At 38.9% G+C, this 15656-nt stretch overlaps 1 protein-coding gene across 1 annotated transcript; it reads left to right on the top strand.

Moving 5' to 3' along the window:
• Positions 1-7893: 7893 nt before the first annotated feature.
• Positions 7894-10089, top strand: LOC142358417 (uncharacterized). Its single transcript, XM_075409816.1, has one exon. It carries the CDS (start codon positions 7894-7896, stop codon positions 10087-10089), a length of 2196 nt encoding a protein of 731 aa, XP_075265931.1.
• The last annotated feature ends 5567 nt before the right edge of the window (positions 10090-15656 follow it).

The following is a 15656-nucleotide window of genomic DNA, read 5'->3' as shown; positions in this document are numbered from 1 at the left end:
AAATTTCCTGCACAACTATTCCCAACCATAATGAGGATTGCCAAACGTTAAATTTAGAGTGAATTAGTTTCTCGCCAATCTCGGTTTCGGAAAAAAAACCACGGAAAAATCCCCAGTCAGTTTTAGATGGTAAATAAACCCCCAATGCCTTAGCATCCTAATAAATGCCTTGGCATCCCAATGCCTAATAAACCGCCATGACCATGCCTTACCGTCCTTCAATCTAAAGTTTAGCAGTCAACAAGTAAAAGAGAAAACTTGGAACATAATTGGTTTTGTTTCAAAATCTTTAACCCCTTGATTATAATCTAGTTTACATGTTTAAAAAAAATGATTATGAAAGGCAAAAGCATTTTTTTCAGATACTGCTGTTTTTTTAAGTTAAAAAGATGCTGGAACACACGCTGTTAGTGGTTCTTCGTGGTTCAGTGAAAATAGATCGTTACTGTACGCGCACAATAGGCTTATCTGAAATGCATTAATCTAGAATTGATTAACTTAGTTGTTATGATAAAACCATAATTAAGATACAGGTTGTTTAAAAAATTATTTTCAAGTCAAATGTTTCAAGAGAATTATCCTCCCTAGCTGTAGGCTTCGACTTATGAAAAGGCCTTAAAAGTCTAGTGAGGGATCTTTATTGACTCAAATTACACATTCGACCTTCCTTCCCATTTTAATACTGTATTTTTTTTAAATCCTGAGGACGCTTTATATTGCGAAAGCATTCAAAAGCATTCGATTCCCGTTTTTGGTCAATATTTCTCCTTTCAAATTACGTGTTGGAATGTTGAGAGAGAACAACCTATTGTAACTTGTATAAGATAAGCTTGACATAGCTTGACAAGAAGCTCTACTTGTTCAACGTATACTTGGCTAGAGAAATGAAGCCTTGAGGAACAACAAAGAACGTGAGAACGGGTTATAAGAGATGCCAAGTTCAAGAGGTTACAACCATATGGTGTAAATGGGTAGCACACAAGGCTTGCAATTAAGAAATGCCGGTTCGAATCCAGTACTGGTCCATTTTCACAGTAGTTGCGCTTGAATAGACCCCCAAGCATTACTCTTTGAACTTTCCGGGAACTAAAGTTCATTTTCAGTTTGTGTCACTCAAGCGGTACAAGAGTATCAATAAAAACATTGACTTGACTCATTCTTGGTTTATTAATGGTTTATGAATTCAACTAAAACTGATATTCAGTCTGGTGCTTGTAATTTTTTTTCTAGTTGTAACATAAATAGTGAAACTGAGCTCCAACCAGTGTGTCAAAGACTGTATTCATGGATTTTCTGCTGAAAAAAGTTTTTTAATTTTGACGAAACAGCTCACAATTTGAAGTTTCCGAAAAGCCCATTATGTGATGAAGATATAATCAAGATGTTCGCATTATGTATGCAGAAAGTTTTTACTGCAACAGAACTTCAGATCAACGGCATTTAATGTTTTCTTGATAAGATAATTCGCCGATTGATATGAACCAAAACTCAAAATAGCAAAAACTCAAACTGTGCAAGTTGTTGATCCTGAAGATCTGGTCAAATTGAATCAATTTAAGTATTTGGTTCGGCGATTAAACAATTGATAAAGTGTTTTGAAAAATCAAATTATATCTCGATGAGTCAAAGGAGCTTTGCTCAATCACCCATGACTGATGTCTATAACTATTCGCAACCAGCAAATAGGAATTCCCGATCAATTTGACGCATTCTGTGAGCTGAAGAAAAGCCCACATATTTCGCAACAATAGCACTTACTTTTCGCGCAAACGGATGCTTTTCCGTGTTATAATAATCAACTTCACAGCAAAGACTTTCAATTTCTCACGTTGGCTGGAGTTCAATCGAAAATAGTTTGAGACCAAATGTGACCTACAAAAACTTGGGACAAAACGTTGAGTAAATTATAAGCTATAAGGTGAAAAGCATTTTCAAAAGAAAAATAGTTAAAAGTACATTTTTGAGCAATTCAAAGACCGAACGAGAGAAATCAAAACGTCACTAAAAAACTTATAAATTTCAAGCTTTTAAATACAATGTTAATTTGTTAAAATCTTATTTTTTTTCTCCTAATTTGTTTCTCAATTGATATCTGGAGTTTCTCCTAACTTCCAGAAATCAATTGAAAATAGTGTGAAGCCTAAACGCGCTGAAATTTCTAGATTTTTCTTTTTAATAAGCAATATGGCTCGTGCGAGTCTGTGTGTAGCACAATGTTCCAACAAGGCTGCAAAAAAACAGTAATTTCTCTCAGATAAATTGTTGGGTTTATCAGGAGGCATTTTATATGCAATGGAGAAAATTACTTGAACCAAGAGCATGCCGTATCTTTTCGGCAGAAAAAAGGGAAAACTCTTTAAAACATTATAGAAAGATAAGTGTAGTACAATTTGGAAGACACAAAGACAAAACTTACAAACACACACTCACACACACACACACACACACACACACACACACACACACACACGCACACACACACCATAACTATCACACACAAAAACACCACACAAACACAAACCTCAACGCCAAAAAAAAAACATTTTCTTCTTGGCAGCTGGTCTTTACTCATATTTCGTACATTTATTTAACTGTTGTTTGCTTTATTTGGAAAACCAGATGAGAAATTTTTGAGGTAATTGTATTGATAATTGTATAATTGACAAAAAAAATGAAATAAGTCTTGAAAGTATTCTAAAAAATAGTGTTGTTGTTGGTGTTTTCATGTGCAAAATGGTTTTCAAAATCTCGCAGATGTGTTACCAGCAGATTTTTGAAAAAAAATTAAAGCATATCTAAAACTACAATTTGCAGCAAATATCAAGAACTTTTTCTCTTTTTCTCACAGAATCTCACAGTTTTTGAACTCTCCTTAGTTCTATTCTCAGTTTTTCAGTTTACAGAAACGCGAAACGCTTAGTGTGAAGAACATTTCAAAAAAAGTATTAAAGAATTTTCTGATTTATTTTATGAAATGAACATTTGTATTAAGTTTTTCAAAATGGCGATCTAAAAATTTTCTACGTCGCAATTTCTCCTGTATTGCGTTATAACAAAGGAGGTTTTTTGAACAATCTGCTCTTATATTATAAGAAATAAATTTAAGAAAGATAAGCTTTCCCTCTTTACTTTACAAAAATGAATTATTAATTTGGTTGAGTTGACGTTTTTTCAGTGAAACTGATTCTCTCAATTCTCCGTGGTTTTGAAAATACTGAAACAGTTAAATCTGATTAAATAAAAACAATTGTTCACGGAAGCAACTCTAGAAATTTGAAACGAATACACACATCTGCATTTTTTACACTTTCAAAGTTCATTCTGCTATTTTGATAGCTCTAAAATTCCTGAGTCTTTTTTCCTAGAAATGACTTTTGCATGATTTGATTTCTAACTTTTGTTCATATGTTTCCATGCTAATTTACCGCTGAAACCAAATTTTGTGAATTCACTATTGTCAAATCAATCTTATAAGCAAGTTGGTCAACATTGGTGACACCGAAACAAGGAATTGCAACTAAAACTTCTGAGATAAAATTAAAATTGTAAAGACATTGAAAAAAAATTGACGTAAAGACAGGGAGTATCTATGAATTCTTCTCAATACCGAATTTCTGTATTCACATAACTCAATGTTTTCTTTATTTTAGAACATTTTAGAACTGCAACTACAGCCCGTCAACGAATACGAAAAAAGAAGAGAAGGAAAATTCAAAACTCACAAAAGGAAATGAGAACAGATATAATGCAGAAATAACATAATCAAATACAAATTCCTAAAGAGAAGGAAAATAGTTTCAGAATATGACAAGAGAAGGAAGGACTGTTTGCCAGCAACTAATTTTTGAAGTTCTATCTTTCTAACAAAGAACAAAGTAATAAAAGTAAAAGAGTCTCAATCCGAAGTAACCTATATCTATATAAACATATTTACCTATATATATTTATCAACCTTATATCATATTTATAAACAAAAAGTCTTTGTCCACGCGTCTTTGTTAACATTGAAAAAGTTTTGTTGTGCAAATAGGCCAAAACAGCATCACAACTTATTGCAAAAAACCACAGCCTTTTTTTATAAAACAGTTTAATAGCTGTAGATGCGTGTACATCGTTCTTTGCTTTGAAGTAGATAGTGTTTAATCACATACACACACAATAAAGAAAATAACAACACAAAAAATTTGTTTTTATCGTAGATAGATGTCGAAGTTTCGAAATTTTCAATACTTTACAAATTTAAAGCAAGAAAGAGTACAAGAACCACAGTCAATTACTTATCTACTTTAAAGGGCACGTTAAAGAGAAGAAATACTTCGGATTTAGGTTGCTCGTTGCAGAAAAGATTTGAACGTCAAGTGGTAAATTCCTCTGAAGAAACAAACAGAAAAGTATATTTCCAGCATACATTTTTTCCAAAAGAAATTGTCGTTCTCTGACTATCTGCAAAGTCCAGCAGACCCAACCATGCATAGGGTAAAACAAATTCAGACCATAACTTCATCTCATCAACCACATCACAACAGCAGTATTAATAAGCATACGCAGGTCTGAGCGATTTTTTTAAAACACAACATAACAACATAACAAAGGAATTTTCTTTCGAAAAAAAGTAAAACATTATTTTCAGCATATACGCTGCACGTAAAAAATGTTTTTTCCTGCAAGATTCGAGAACAACGAAAGTGTAAAGGCCAACCTTTTCCTACATCAAGTAACACTGAATACTCTTGTGCGCAACAAAACAGGGGCTTCTTTTGATAGTGCAATTTGAATTTGCTGAGAAACTGATTCAAACTGTTCAAAACTCTATTCAAAACTGCAAACAAATCAAGCACTAATTAATAAAAACGCCAAACAAAAAAGAACAAGTCCAATCAGAAAGCACACTAAACGCAATGGCTCCAAAAACAAACAAAAAGAAAGAGATGTTGATCCAGCAAATCAAGAGGCGTGATGTTGAGTGGGATACAACAGCCAACTTCATTGATGAGCAGTATCCTGTCGAGGAACTTGGGGTCCTGCATCTCACGTGCGATACTCTGTTGGAGCAGAAGGCAGCTTTAGACACCATTTTGGATAACGTCTCCGAGTTTACACTTACAACTACTGAGAGCACCACATTTTCCAAACACTCAGGTGAACGCACAACGACGTTGCTCAAATGGAAGAAATTTCTCAATTAATCGACAAAATCAAAAAAGAACACCGTTCAAGACCCAACAGAGAATCCGTTTGCAAAAGCTTCTGTGCACACGCCTTCATCAAAGACACATCAAGCAGATACGCAAGTAAAAAAGAAGACAAGGCCCAGCGTCACACGGAGGTACCTTTTACACAACAGACGAAGCTCCTCTGATAGTTCAGGAGAATCATCGCAATCGGATAACAGTCTGCACAATGCAATCTCAATATCACACCACCAGGACTCACACCCAAAAAGGATCGATAGAAACAGTACCAATTTTCATGTCTCAGAAGAAACCGGAAGTAGCAGTCAGCAACGAAAGAATACAGATAGATACCAATCACGGAATTTTCAAAACAACACTGACAATTCTTCATCGGACAGTCAGCAAAAATGGATAGAGAATCAGTCGCGTCGAATAAATCTTGCAAGCAAAACATTGGACAAATTGAAGAAAACACAAACGTCAGTGCAGGAATTTGTACTCAATCCCTAGATTGGAACGCCAACGGTTTACAACAGCTCTGGTTGAAATTGGAACGCCAATGGCTCTGGTTCAATTGTTGAGCAGAGCTCCTTTAGTCAATCAAATGCCAACGAATCAGACCAAAGAAACAAACGATACACGGATCTTTCCGAGAGAACCAAAAACAATCAACATAACGAGGTCTTCGAAAAAAATTGGCGTAGAAAATTTAATGAACCAGCTCAAATGGTGAATCCCCATAGAAACAACCAAAATCTCCAACCAATATCAAAACTACAGCACTCAGAAATACGCAATGGTCATCATTGCCCAGACAAACAGCACAGACATTCAAAAGAGTTCTTGGTACAAACAATTCCCACACAGAACAATTGTCCCCCACAGAACAGCTGCGACGAGTGACAGCGTTGAAACACCCAACCAGAGAAAAACAACGAAAGATTCCTCATAGAACAGAGCATCCAAACTACAATTTTTAGGAGACAACACAGTCCGCCAACAAACAACACAACACGGAATTTGCCCAACAACTTTACAATTTCCAACTACAAACTATCAAAAGCCAGCAATTTACAATGGGAATGCTTTGGTCTCACGGACACCCTACAACCAGCAAAGTGGATCAGCAGACTCAACTGACACGGACCAACAACCCAGATATCGCCACAAACAGTCGCAGGGGATACTCGAAGTCACAGAAAATAGAACTGAGAGATATGAAAACATTTCCAACGTCAGACAACCCGAAGTTCACTTCGAATCAGCAACACAAATACCAGAAAATCAAGCAACCAATTCAACCATTGAACAATTCAGCAATTGTTTTTTGCCACTAAATCAGAGAAGCCCACATATAAACATCAACTTGCCAAAAACACAATTGAAAACTTACAATGGAGAGCCCCTCAAATGGCACGAGTGGTATTGTTATAATAAGTCAACGATACATGATAACGTTTCACTTTCTGACGCACAGAAATTAACTTATCTTCAAAACGCCCTCACAGATCGCGCAAAGGAAAGCATTTTTGGATACTCATATAACGGAGAGTTTTACAATGACGCAATAAGTGAACTGAAGAGACGATTTGGCAGACCACAACTTGTCACCGCGGCATATCTTGAAAAATTGGAGCGCTGGCCCAAACCTTCAACAGACAACCCAGACAGCTTCATTGCTTTTGCAGCTTTTTTGCGACAACTAGTTCAGACTTTTCTCCTACACGAGTTTACTCCAAACCTGCAATCATCAGCCGTTCTGAGAGTAGGCAAAGAAAAACTTTCTCCTGCAATGATGATAAAATGGAATGAAAATGTCATTCGGAAAGAACTTGTCCATCCAAATCTGATTCATTTCAAAAATTGGATAGACAAATATGCCGAAGCATGTGAAGATATGCCACGCACACATAACAGAAGCTCTTTCAACGAAAGAAATCACTCACGTGTCAAATCTCAACAAAGAATCAGCAGTACAAAAAATTGTCCGCTCGGTTCGCAAAGCCACAATTTAGGAAAGTGTCAACAATTTTTGAGTGGAAATGTGTACGAAAGACAATAGACAGTATGACAACTGCACTTATGTCCTAATTGTCTTTCTGAGCATCCAAGAGGACAATGCAACAGTAAGTACAGATGCCAAATAGACAATTGTAACGGTTTTCATCATTCAACAATACACCGTAACAATTTCAATGCAACACCGGCAAATCATCAAGGACAAAACCAATCAACAATTCAATATAGCCCCAATGGAGCTAACATTAAACACAAACAACAGTTTTTCGTGGAGCAAACAGCATGAACCCCAACTACAATCAGAATCTCACACAAAACGGCAAAAATAACTACAACAGACAACGCAATAGAAGCCGATACAACAACAGCAACAATACAATAGTAGCAACATAAACAGCAGCCACAATAATCACAACAACACAAGTGGTAACTACAACAATAATGACAGCTACAACAAGCATAACCGAAATTTCAATTACGGACAATCATATCAAGTGCCCAATATATCCAATACTCAGCATCAGCAGTCAACTTCAGGAAATTCTAATCAAATTTATCAGCATTCAACAGACCGAAATTTGCAAAGCTTCTCAGGCAACAATAACAGACAGCAGAACTACACTCTCAGTATAACCAGCCTAGCACTTAGATTCGACCTCATGTTCAGCTCCAAGCAATACCTGTGACAGTTTTTTCGCAGATGATCTCCATCGAAACATACGCTCTTCTTGACAGTGGAAGTGACAATACGCAAATTACCAAGACAGTTGCAGATGCTTTAGGAATTTGCGAGGGGAAATCCGTTACAATTCCTGTAGCATCTCTCTACCAAGAACATACAATAGAAACAAGCGAGATTTTTCTTGGCATTGGAGCCCTGGACAGCAGCAGACCGATCATTAACCTACTAGTTTTTACTACTTCTACCACAGACTTTCAAATGCCGACGGTGCCGATTCAAATGCTCAACAACATTTGTAACGAATTCAGTCACTTAAGCGGTATCAATTTTCCCCATATCAGAGACAACAGAATAGGTATTCTGATAGAAGCCAATGCTTTTCCAGCAACAGTTCCACTGAAGTACACAACTGGACCACCAGGAACACCATACGGAGTTCTCACTCAACTAGGATGGACAATAACAGGACCAGTTCCAAACAAGTTTAAACAAAATATTGAGAAAAACCACTGCAATCGTAACATTATATTGTTCAATAGATTTAAGTCAGAGGAAAAAACATTGGACGAAGACTTGCTCCAATTTTTTTGGACCTGTGAAGGAATGAACTCTTCCAAAACAACACCTAACACGATGAACCAAGAAAACAAGAAAGCCCTACAGATTTTTGAGGATACAGTAAAGCATAACGGGGAGAGGTTTGAGATTGGACTACCCTGGAAAGACAAAGTAGAACTACCTAACAATTACTTTCTATTAAGAACCCAACTACGATCTTTGGAAAAACGCCTCAACCAAGACAAACAATTAGCCTACACTTACAACAGCTTAATACAGAACGACATCTTAAAGGTTACGTTGACGAAACAGATCGAGAGCTTTCACCAACATGCAGCCAAATATGGTATCTTCCTCATTATCCAGTACAGCACAAACAAAAAAAAGATTCGTCGTATGACAAACGCAGCATCTACGTACAAAGGACATTCCTTGAATAAAGTGCTTCTCACTGGACCAGATCTTCTCTGCAATTTAGTAAGACTCCTACTACGCTTTCGACAGTTTGCCGTAGCAGTTACCGGAGATATAGCAGCCATGTTTATGCAGATAGCGGTACGGAAAGAAGATCAAGATGCATTAAGGTTTCTATGGTACAAAGACAACGCCGAATTAATAAACAATTACAAGCGACTTATATTTGGTGCAACCTGCTCGCCTTCCTGTGCGATCTATGTACTTCAAAAATGCGCCATCGATAATCAACTCACAGCACCTGAAGCCAGTCGGTCAATACTTAATAATTTCTATATGGATGACTTCTTACAGAGTTTCAAGACAACTGAAGATGCGATCAAACTGACAACATGCATCAAAGAAACGCTAACGAAAGGAGGATTCAATCTTACGAAGTTCATCAGCAACGATTCAAGTTTTCCTTTAAATGACAGCAGTGAAGAACATAAAACATCGACACAACGTGTTCTGGGACAGACGTGGGACGTCAATAATGACACCTTCATATTTAGGAAATCCAATGTAGACATCAAAATTGAAGGAATGCAACAGAGACAACTCTTGTCAATATCAACTTCAATTTTCGACCCATTGGGGATGATTACGCCGTTTGCAATACGAATTCGGAGCCTTCTTCAAGCAGTAGTTAAACAAGGCAAAAAATGGGATCAAGAAATACCAGCCGAATTTCATAGCGACCTGCAAATATGGATTTACGAATTCAACAACATGCCGGACGTTGGAACAAAAAGATGTCTTGTTAGCCAACCAAATACCAGTCAACAGCTTCATGTCTTTACAGAAGCATCAAATATAGCAACATCATCGGTTATTTACATGAGATGTACAACTACTGAAGGAAAGGTGTTAGTTAACTACGTTATTAGCAAATCCCGAGTAGCCCCGATAAAGCAAGCAAGTACACCTAAACTCGAATTAGAGGCAGCCACAAGGGGAGCCCAATTAGTCAGTTTCCTAGTATCAGAAATGACTTTAAAAATCTCCTCAGTTCATTTCTGGACGGACAGTACTGCAACATTAGGATGGACAAAATCAAATAAACGACAAAAACGTTTTGTAGCAAACCGTGTCAAACAAATTTTGGAACATTCCAATGCACAAGACTGGAAACACATATCCGGAAATTTTAATCCTGCCGACCACGGAACCAGAGGTTTAAAACCAGCGGAAGATAGGTAGTTACAAGGACCAGATTTTCTTTATTAAGACCCCAATTTCTGGAACTTTGATCAAACGAAAATTTTAACAACAACCAACTCAGTACAACCAAAACATGGAAACCAAGTCATAGAACCAACAAATTTTTCAACTTGGAAAAGATTGCTGAGAAGAACAACAACGATCTGCAAAGCAGTAAACATTTTCCGAAAGAGAAATACAATAAACAGCCAGAACGATGCGCAAGGTTACCTGATAAAAATTTCACAACAAAACAGCTTTGAGAGAACACTTAGAAGAATACAAACTGGACCAGAACTGGAAAAAAAGGATATAATTCTACAATTCAGTCCGTTCCTGGATGAAAATGGAGTTTTGCGAACCAAGGGAAGACTAAAGCACGCACCAATATCTTGGAATCAAAAACACCCTATCTTTCTCGACATAAAAGACCATGTCACCCAGTTAATCGTTCAAGACGAACAGCAACAATTGTCAACATATGGGAACAGAATTTTTCAGAGAGCACCTTCCACAAAGTTTCCTAGTCATTGGTCTTCGGAGATTCCTAAGAAGTCTCGGCCGGACTTGTTTTGTTTGCCGCCGATGGAGAGCTCAGAATGTAAAACCAATGATGTCTGATCTTCCTAATTTTTGCTTTACGGACGCCGAAAAACAGTACCCTTTTCTCAATGTGGGGGTAGATTATTTTGGACCCTTCTATATTGAAGATAATTCTCGCAAGCTAGAAAAACAATACATCTGCATTTTCACGTGTTTAGTAACCCGTGCAGTGCACTTAGAAGTTTGTCATTGTCTAGATACCGACAGTTGCCTACTTGCAATTAGACGATTCGTGTCAAGAAAAGGTTACCCGGATATAATAATCTCCGACAACGGAAAAAATTTCACGGCATCAAAAAAAGTACTGAATTTGGAGAACATCAGCTTTGACAACAACTATATTGCTCAACAATTATCACAGCAAAACATAGTTTGTAAAATGAATCCACCGCTTGCTCCACATTTTGGACGTATATTGGAGAGGATAATTCAAACAGCAAAGAGAACACTCCTCCTCATAATGGGAAGTCAGCGGCTGAAAGCAGAAATTTTTGAAACAATTGTCGCAGAAACGCTTAAACTCCAGCCACCTAACTTATGTTTCATCTGATAACAACAATGAGGAAGCCTTAACGCCCAACCATTTCATTCTAAGAAGAAAGATTTCAACTACACCCAAACGCTTTTGGACCATTTTTGGAAAAGACTGCAAAGGGAATACACGTCAGACCTGATAAGCAGACCAAAATGGAAGGATCAATATGAACAGCTCAAAACCGACAACTTAGTTTGGATTCTCAAGGAATATACACCAAGAGGTATATGGCCCCTCGGAAAGATAACAAAATGTCATTATGGAGCCCACGGAATACCAACATCTTTTGACACTCATACAGCAACAGGTACACTAACTCGCCCTGCAGTAAAAGTGTCAAGAGTCATAGATGAAGAAGAACTGATCAACTCAAGGAGCGTAGCAACAAACCCAACATAATTCACAATTTTATTAGCATTAAAACCAAATGTTTCACTTATTCATCTCCTGACAACCAGTCATCCAACATTCAATAATATTGTTAACCCTTTCCTCTCGCTGTGTGGGAGGATTGTGCATTTTGTCAAAACATTCCAATTAACTTTTAGATGTCAAGCCACCGCAAGCGAGACGGCGAATTTTAACCCAGAATAACATTAGAAGCCAAAAGAGATCAAACCGATCCATTACAAATAAAGTAACCAGCAGCTCACAAGATTGCCTAACAAACAACGCAGCTTACAATGCAAAGAGAAGATCAACAACTACGAAAGAGATTACAAGTCACAAACTCAATTTGTTTTATAATAGTTTTTAAATTATTACCAGAGTATTCAGATTTAGCCCTAATTTTAAAGCGCGCCCTCCTCTGGTTGCAGAGTGTTGAAGCTCAAGCTTCAATATTTCAACATTTCTTAATTTGACTTTTGCATGATTTGTTTTCTAACTTTTGTTCATATGTTTCCATGCTAATTTACCGCTGAAACCAAAGTTTGTGGATTCACTGTTGTCAAATCAATCTTATAAGCAAGTTGGTCAACAGTGTGCGCTGGAAGATGGCAATTGAAGTCCATTGTAATTTTTCGCAACTTTTAGGTAACTGACTAATTGCGTAAGTTGTTGGCTAGAAGGTGACTGATCTTTAATGCAGCCAGATTGTCAACCCGATAACGACTCATATATTGTGCTGCCTTTGCTGTATAAAACTGTCTCACAACCCTTGTTCCTAAATAATTCTGAGTCAATTGAATTTAATACGACCTTTGAAATTACGATTGAAAGTTTTATTAGAGATGCAGTTGAAAAAATGACAACTACAACTGACTACCCCCAATTTTTTTGATTAAAACAATTAACGTCGACGATGTTCAATAAGTTATTTTCGAGTCAATTATATCACACAACTTTGACTTTTCAGAAAGTCCCACAATATGGTGAAGCTATCTGCAAGAACTATACGTCAATACAGCTATAACTGTACGGAAATTGATTACTAAAATACCCTATTGGGTAAAATTTTCCATGGTAATGTACATTTGTTAACTCCCTGTGCGAAACCCAGAGCCTGTTAGGGCTGATTCAGAGGTTTTATAGAGCCAAGAATTGGCAGAGAGATGCCAAGACTTGGTTAGGGGCGCCAAGAATTGAGACTTCTCTGAGCAGAGAGAGGCTAACCCGGGTTGAATTTTTCCGCCCAAAATGATGTAAGAGTGGGGCTGCAATGGGAAGATCTTTTAGGAAAATTCAGCTCAAAACTCTTACGTCTTTTTGAGCTGCATTGGGCTTCCAAGGGGGTAAAATGGTGTAAGAGTGAGGGGGTAAAAGACAAATTAACCCCCCACTCTAACATCTTTTTTGGTCTGCCAAGGGTGGTAAAACGATGTAGGAGTTGGGGGGTAATTTGTCTTTTGCCCCCTCACTCTTACACCATTTTACCCCCCTTGGCAGACCAAAAAAGATGTAAGAGTGGGGGGTTAATTTGTCTTTTGCCCCCTCACTCTTACACCATATTACCCCCCTTAGAAGCCCAATGCAGCGCAAAAAGACGTAAGCGTTTTGAGCTGCATTTTCCTAAAAAATCATCCCATTGCAGCCCCACTCTTACGTCATTTTACCCCCCTTGGCAGCCCAATTCTTACATCATTTTACCCCCCTGGCAGCCCAACTCTTACATCATTTAACCCCCTCAATCTTTTAGCCCCACACCTGAAGACTGCCAGTCTTGAACCCACAACTTCTGAACACTCAGCTGCGTCGCCTTATCCTCCAGACCATCGATGCTTGTCCAACTGTTGACGGTCTATATATATGAATAATAATTGTTAGAATTGCCCCATCACAACAAATTACCCCCTCACTCTTACATCGTTTTACCCCATTGGCAGTCCAACTCTTACATAATTTTACCCCCTCTGAACAAATTACCCCCTCACTCTTACACCATTTTACCCCCCTTGGCAGCCCAACTCTTACATCATTTTACCCCCTCTGAACAAATTACCCCCTCATTCGTACACCATTTTACCCCCCTTGGCAGCCCAACTCATACCTCATTTTACCCCCTCTGGACAAATTACCCCCTCACTCGTACACAATTTTACCCCCCTTGGCAGCCCAATTCTTACATCATTTTATCCCCTCTGAACAAAATACCCCCTCACACTTACTCCATTTTACCCCCCTTGGCAGCCCAATTCTTACCTCATTTTACCCCTCTGGACAAATTACCCCCTCACTCTTACACCATTTTACGCCCCTTGGCAGCCCAACTCTTACCTCGTTTTAACCCCCTCTGAAAAATTACCTCCTCACTCTTACACCATTTTACCCCCCTTGGCAGCCCAACTCTTGCATCATTTCACGCCCTCTGAACAAATTACCCCCTCACTCTTACACCATTTTACCCCTCTTGGCCCCTCTTGGCAGCCCAACTCTTACATCACTTTACCCCCTCTGAACAAATTACCCCCTCACTCTTAGACCATTTTTCCCCCCTGGGCAGCCCAACTCTTGCCTCATTTTACCCCCTCTGAACAAATTACCCCCTCACTCTTACACCATTTTATCCCCCGTGGCAGCCCAACCCTTACGTGATTTTACCCCTCTGGACAAATTACCCCCTCACTCTTACACAATTTTACCCCCCTTGGCAGCCCAATTCTTACATCACTTTACCCCGTCTGAACAAATTACCCCCTCACGCATACACCATTTTAGCCCCCTTGGCAGCCCAACTCTTACGTCATTTTCACCCCTCCTCCCATTGCAGCCCATTAAAGCCCACTCTTACATGGCAATTTCAGTCATGGGGGATAATTCCCTAAAAGTCCTCCCATTGCAGCCCAATCTTTTATGACAATTTCAGTCATGGGGGGTAATTCCTGAAAACTCCTCCCATTGCAGCCCATTCTTACATGGCAATTTTAGTCAGGGGGGTAATTCATTAAAAGTCCTCCCATTGCAACCCATTGCAGCCCACTCTTACATGGCTATTTCAGTCAGGGGGGTAATTCCTTAAAAGTCCTCCCATTGCAGCCCAACTCTTGCCTCATTTTACCCCCTCTGGAAAAATTACCCCCTCACTCTTACACAATTTTACCCCCCTTGGCAGCCCAATTTTTACATCATTTTACCCCCTCTGAACAAATTACCCCCTCACTCTTACACCATTTTACCCCCCTTGGCAGCCCAACTCTTACCTGATTTTCCCCCTCTGGACAAATTGCCGCCTCACTCTTACACCATTTTACCCTCCTTGGCAGCCCAACTCTTACCTCATTTTACCCCCTCTGGACAAATTACCCCCTCACTCTTACATCATTTTACCCCCCTTGGCAGCCCAACTCTTACATCATTTTGCCCCCTCTGAACAAATTACCCCCTCACTCTTACACAATTTTACCCCCCTTGGCAGCCCAACTCTTACATCATTTTACCCCCTCTGAACAAATTACCCCTTCACTTTAACACCATTTTACTCGCATTGGCAGCCCAACTCTTACCTCATTTTACCCCCTCTGGACAAATTACCCCCTCACTCTTAGACCATTTTTCCCCCCTGGGCAGCCCAACTCTTGCCTCATTTTACCCCCTCTGAACAAATTACCCCCTCACTCTTACACCATTTTATCCCCCGTGGCAGCCCAACCCTTACGTGATCTTACCCCTCTGGACAAATTACCCCCTCACTCTTACACAATTTTACCCCCCTTGGCAGCCCAATTCTTACATCACTTTACCCCGTCTGAACAAATTACCCCCTCACGCATACACCATTTTAGCCCCCTTGGCAGCCCAACTCTTACGTCATTTTCACCCCTCCTCCCATTGCAGCCCATTAAAGCCCACTCTTACATGGCAATTTCAGTCATGGGGGATAATTCCTTAAAAGTCCTCCCATTGCAGCCCAATCTTTTATGACAATTTCAGTCATGGGGGGTAATTCCTGAAAACTCCTCCCATTGCAGCCCATTCTTACATGGCAATTTTA

Source organism: Convolutriloba macropyga, unplaced genomic scaffold, assembly GCF_964194025.1.
Source record: "Convolutriloba macropyga unplaced genomic scaffold, txConMacr16.3 SCAFFOLD_4805, whole genome shotgun sequence".
NCBI classification, from domain to species: Eukaryota; Metazoa; Xenacoelomorpha; order Acoela; family Convolutidae; genus Convolutriloba; species Convolutriloba macropyga.
Note: the sequence above shows the minus strand (reverse complement) of the source record. Positions and strands in the feature narration are given on the sequence as shown.

Excerpts from the sequence above, each read along its gene's own strand:
- LOC142358417 (XM_075409816.1), top strand. The coding sequence starts at position 7,894 with ATGATCTCCATCGAAACATACGCTCTTCTTGACAGTGGAAGTGACAAT.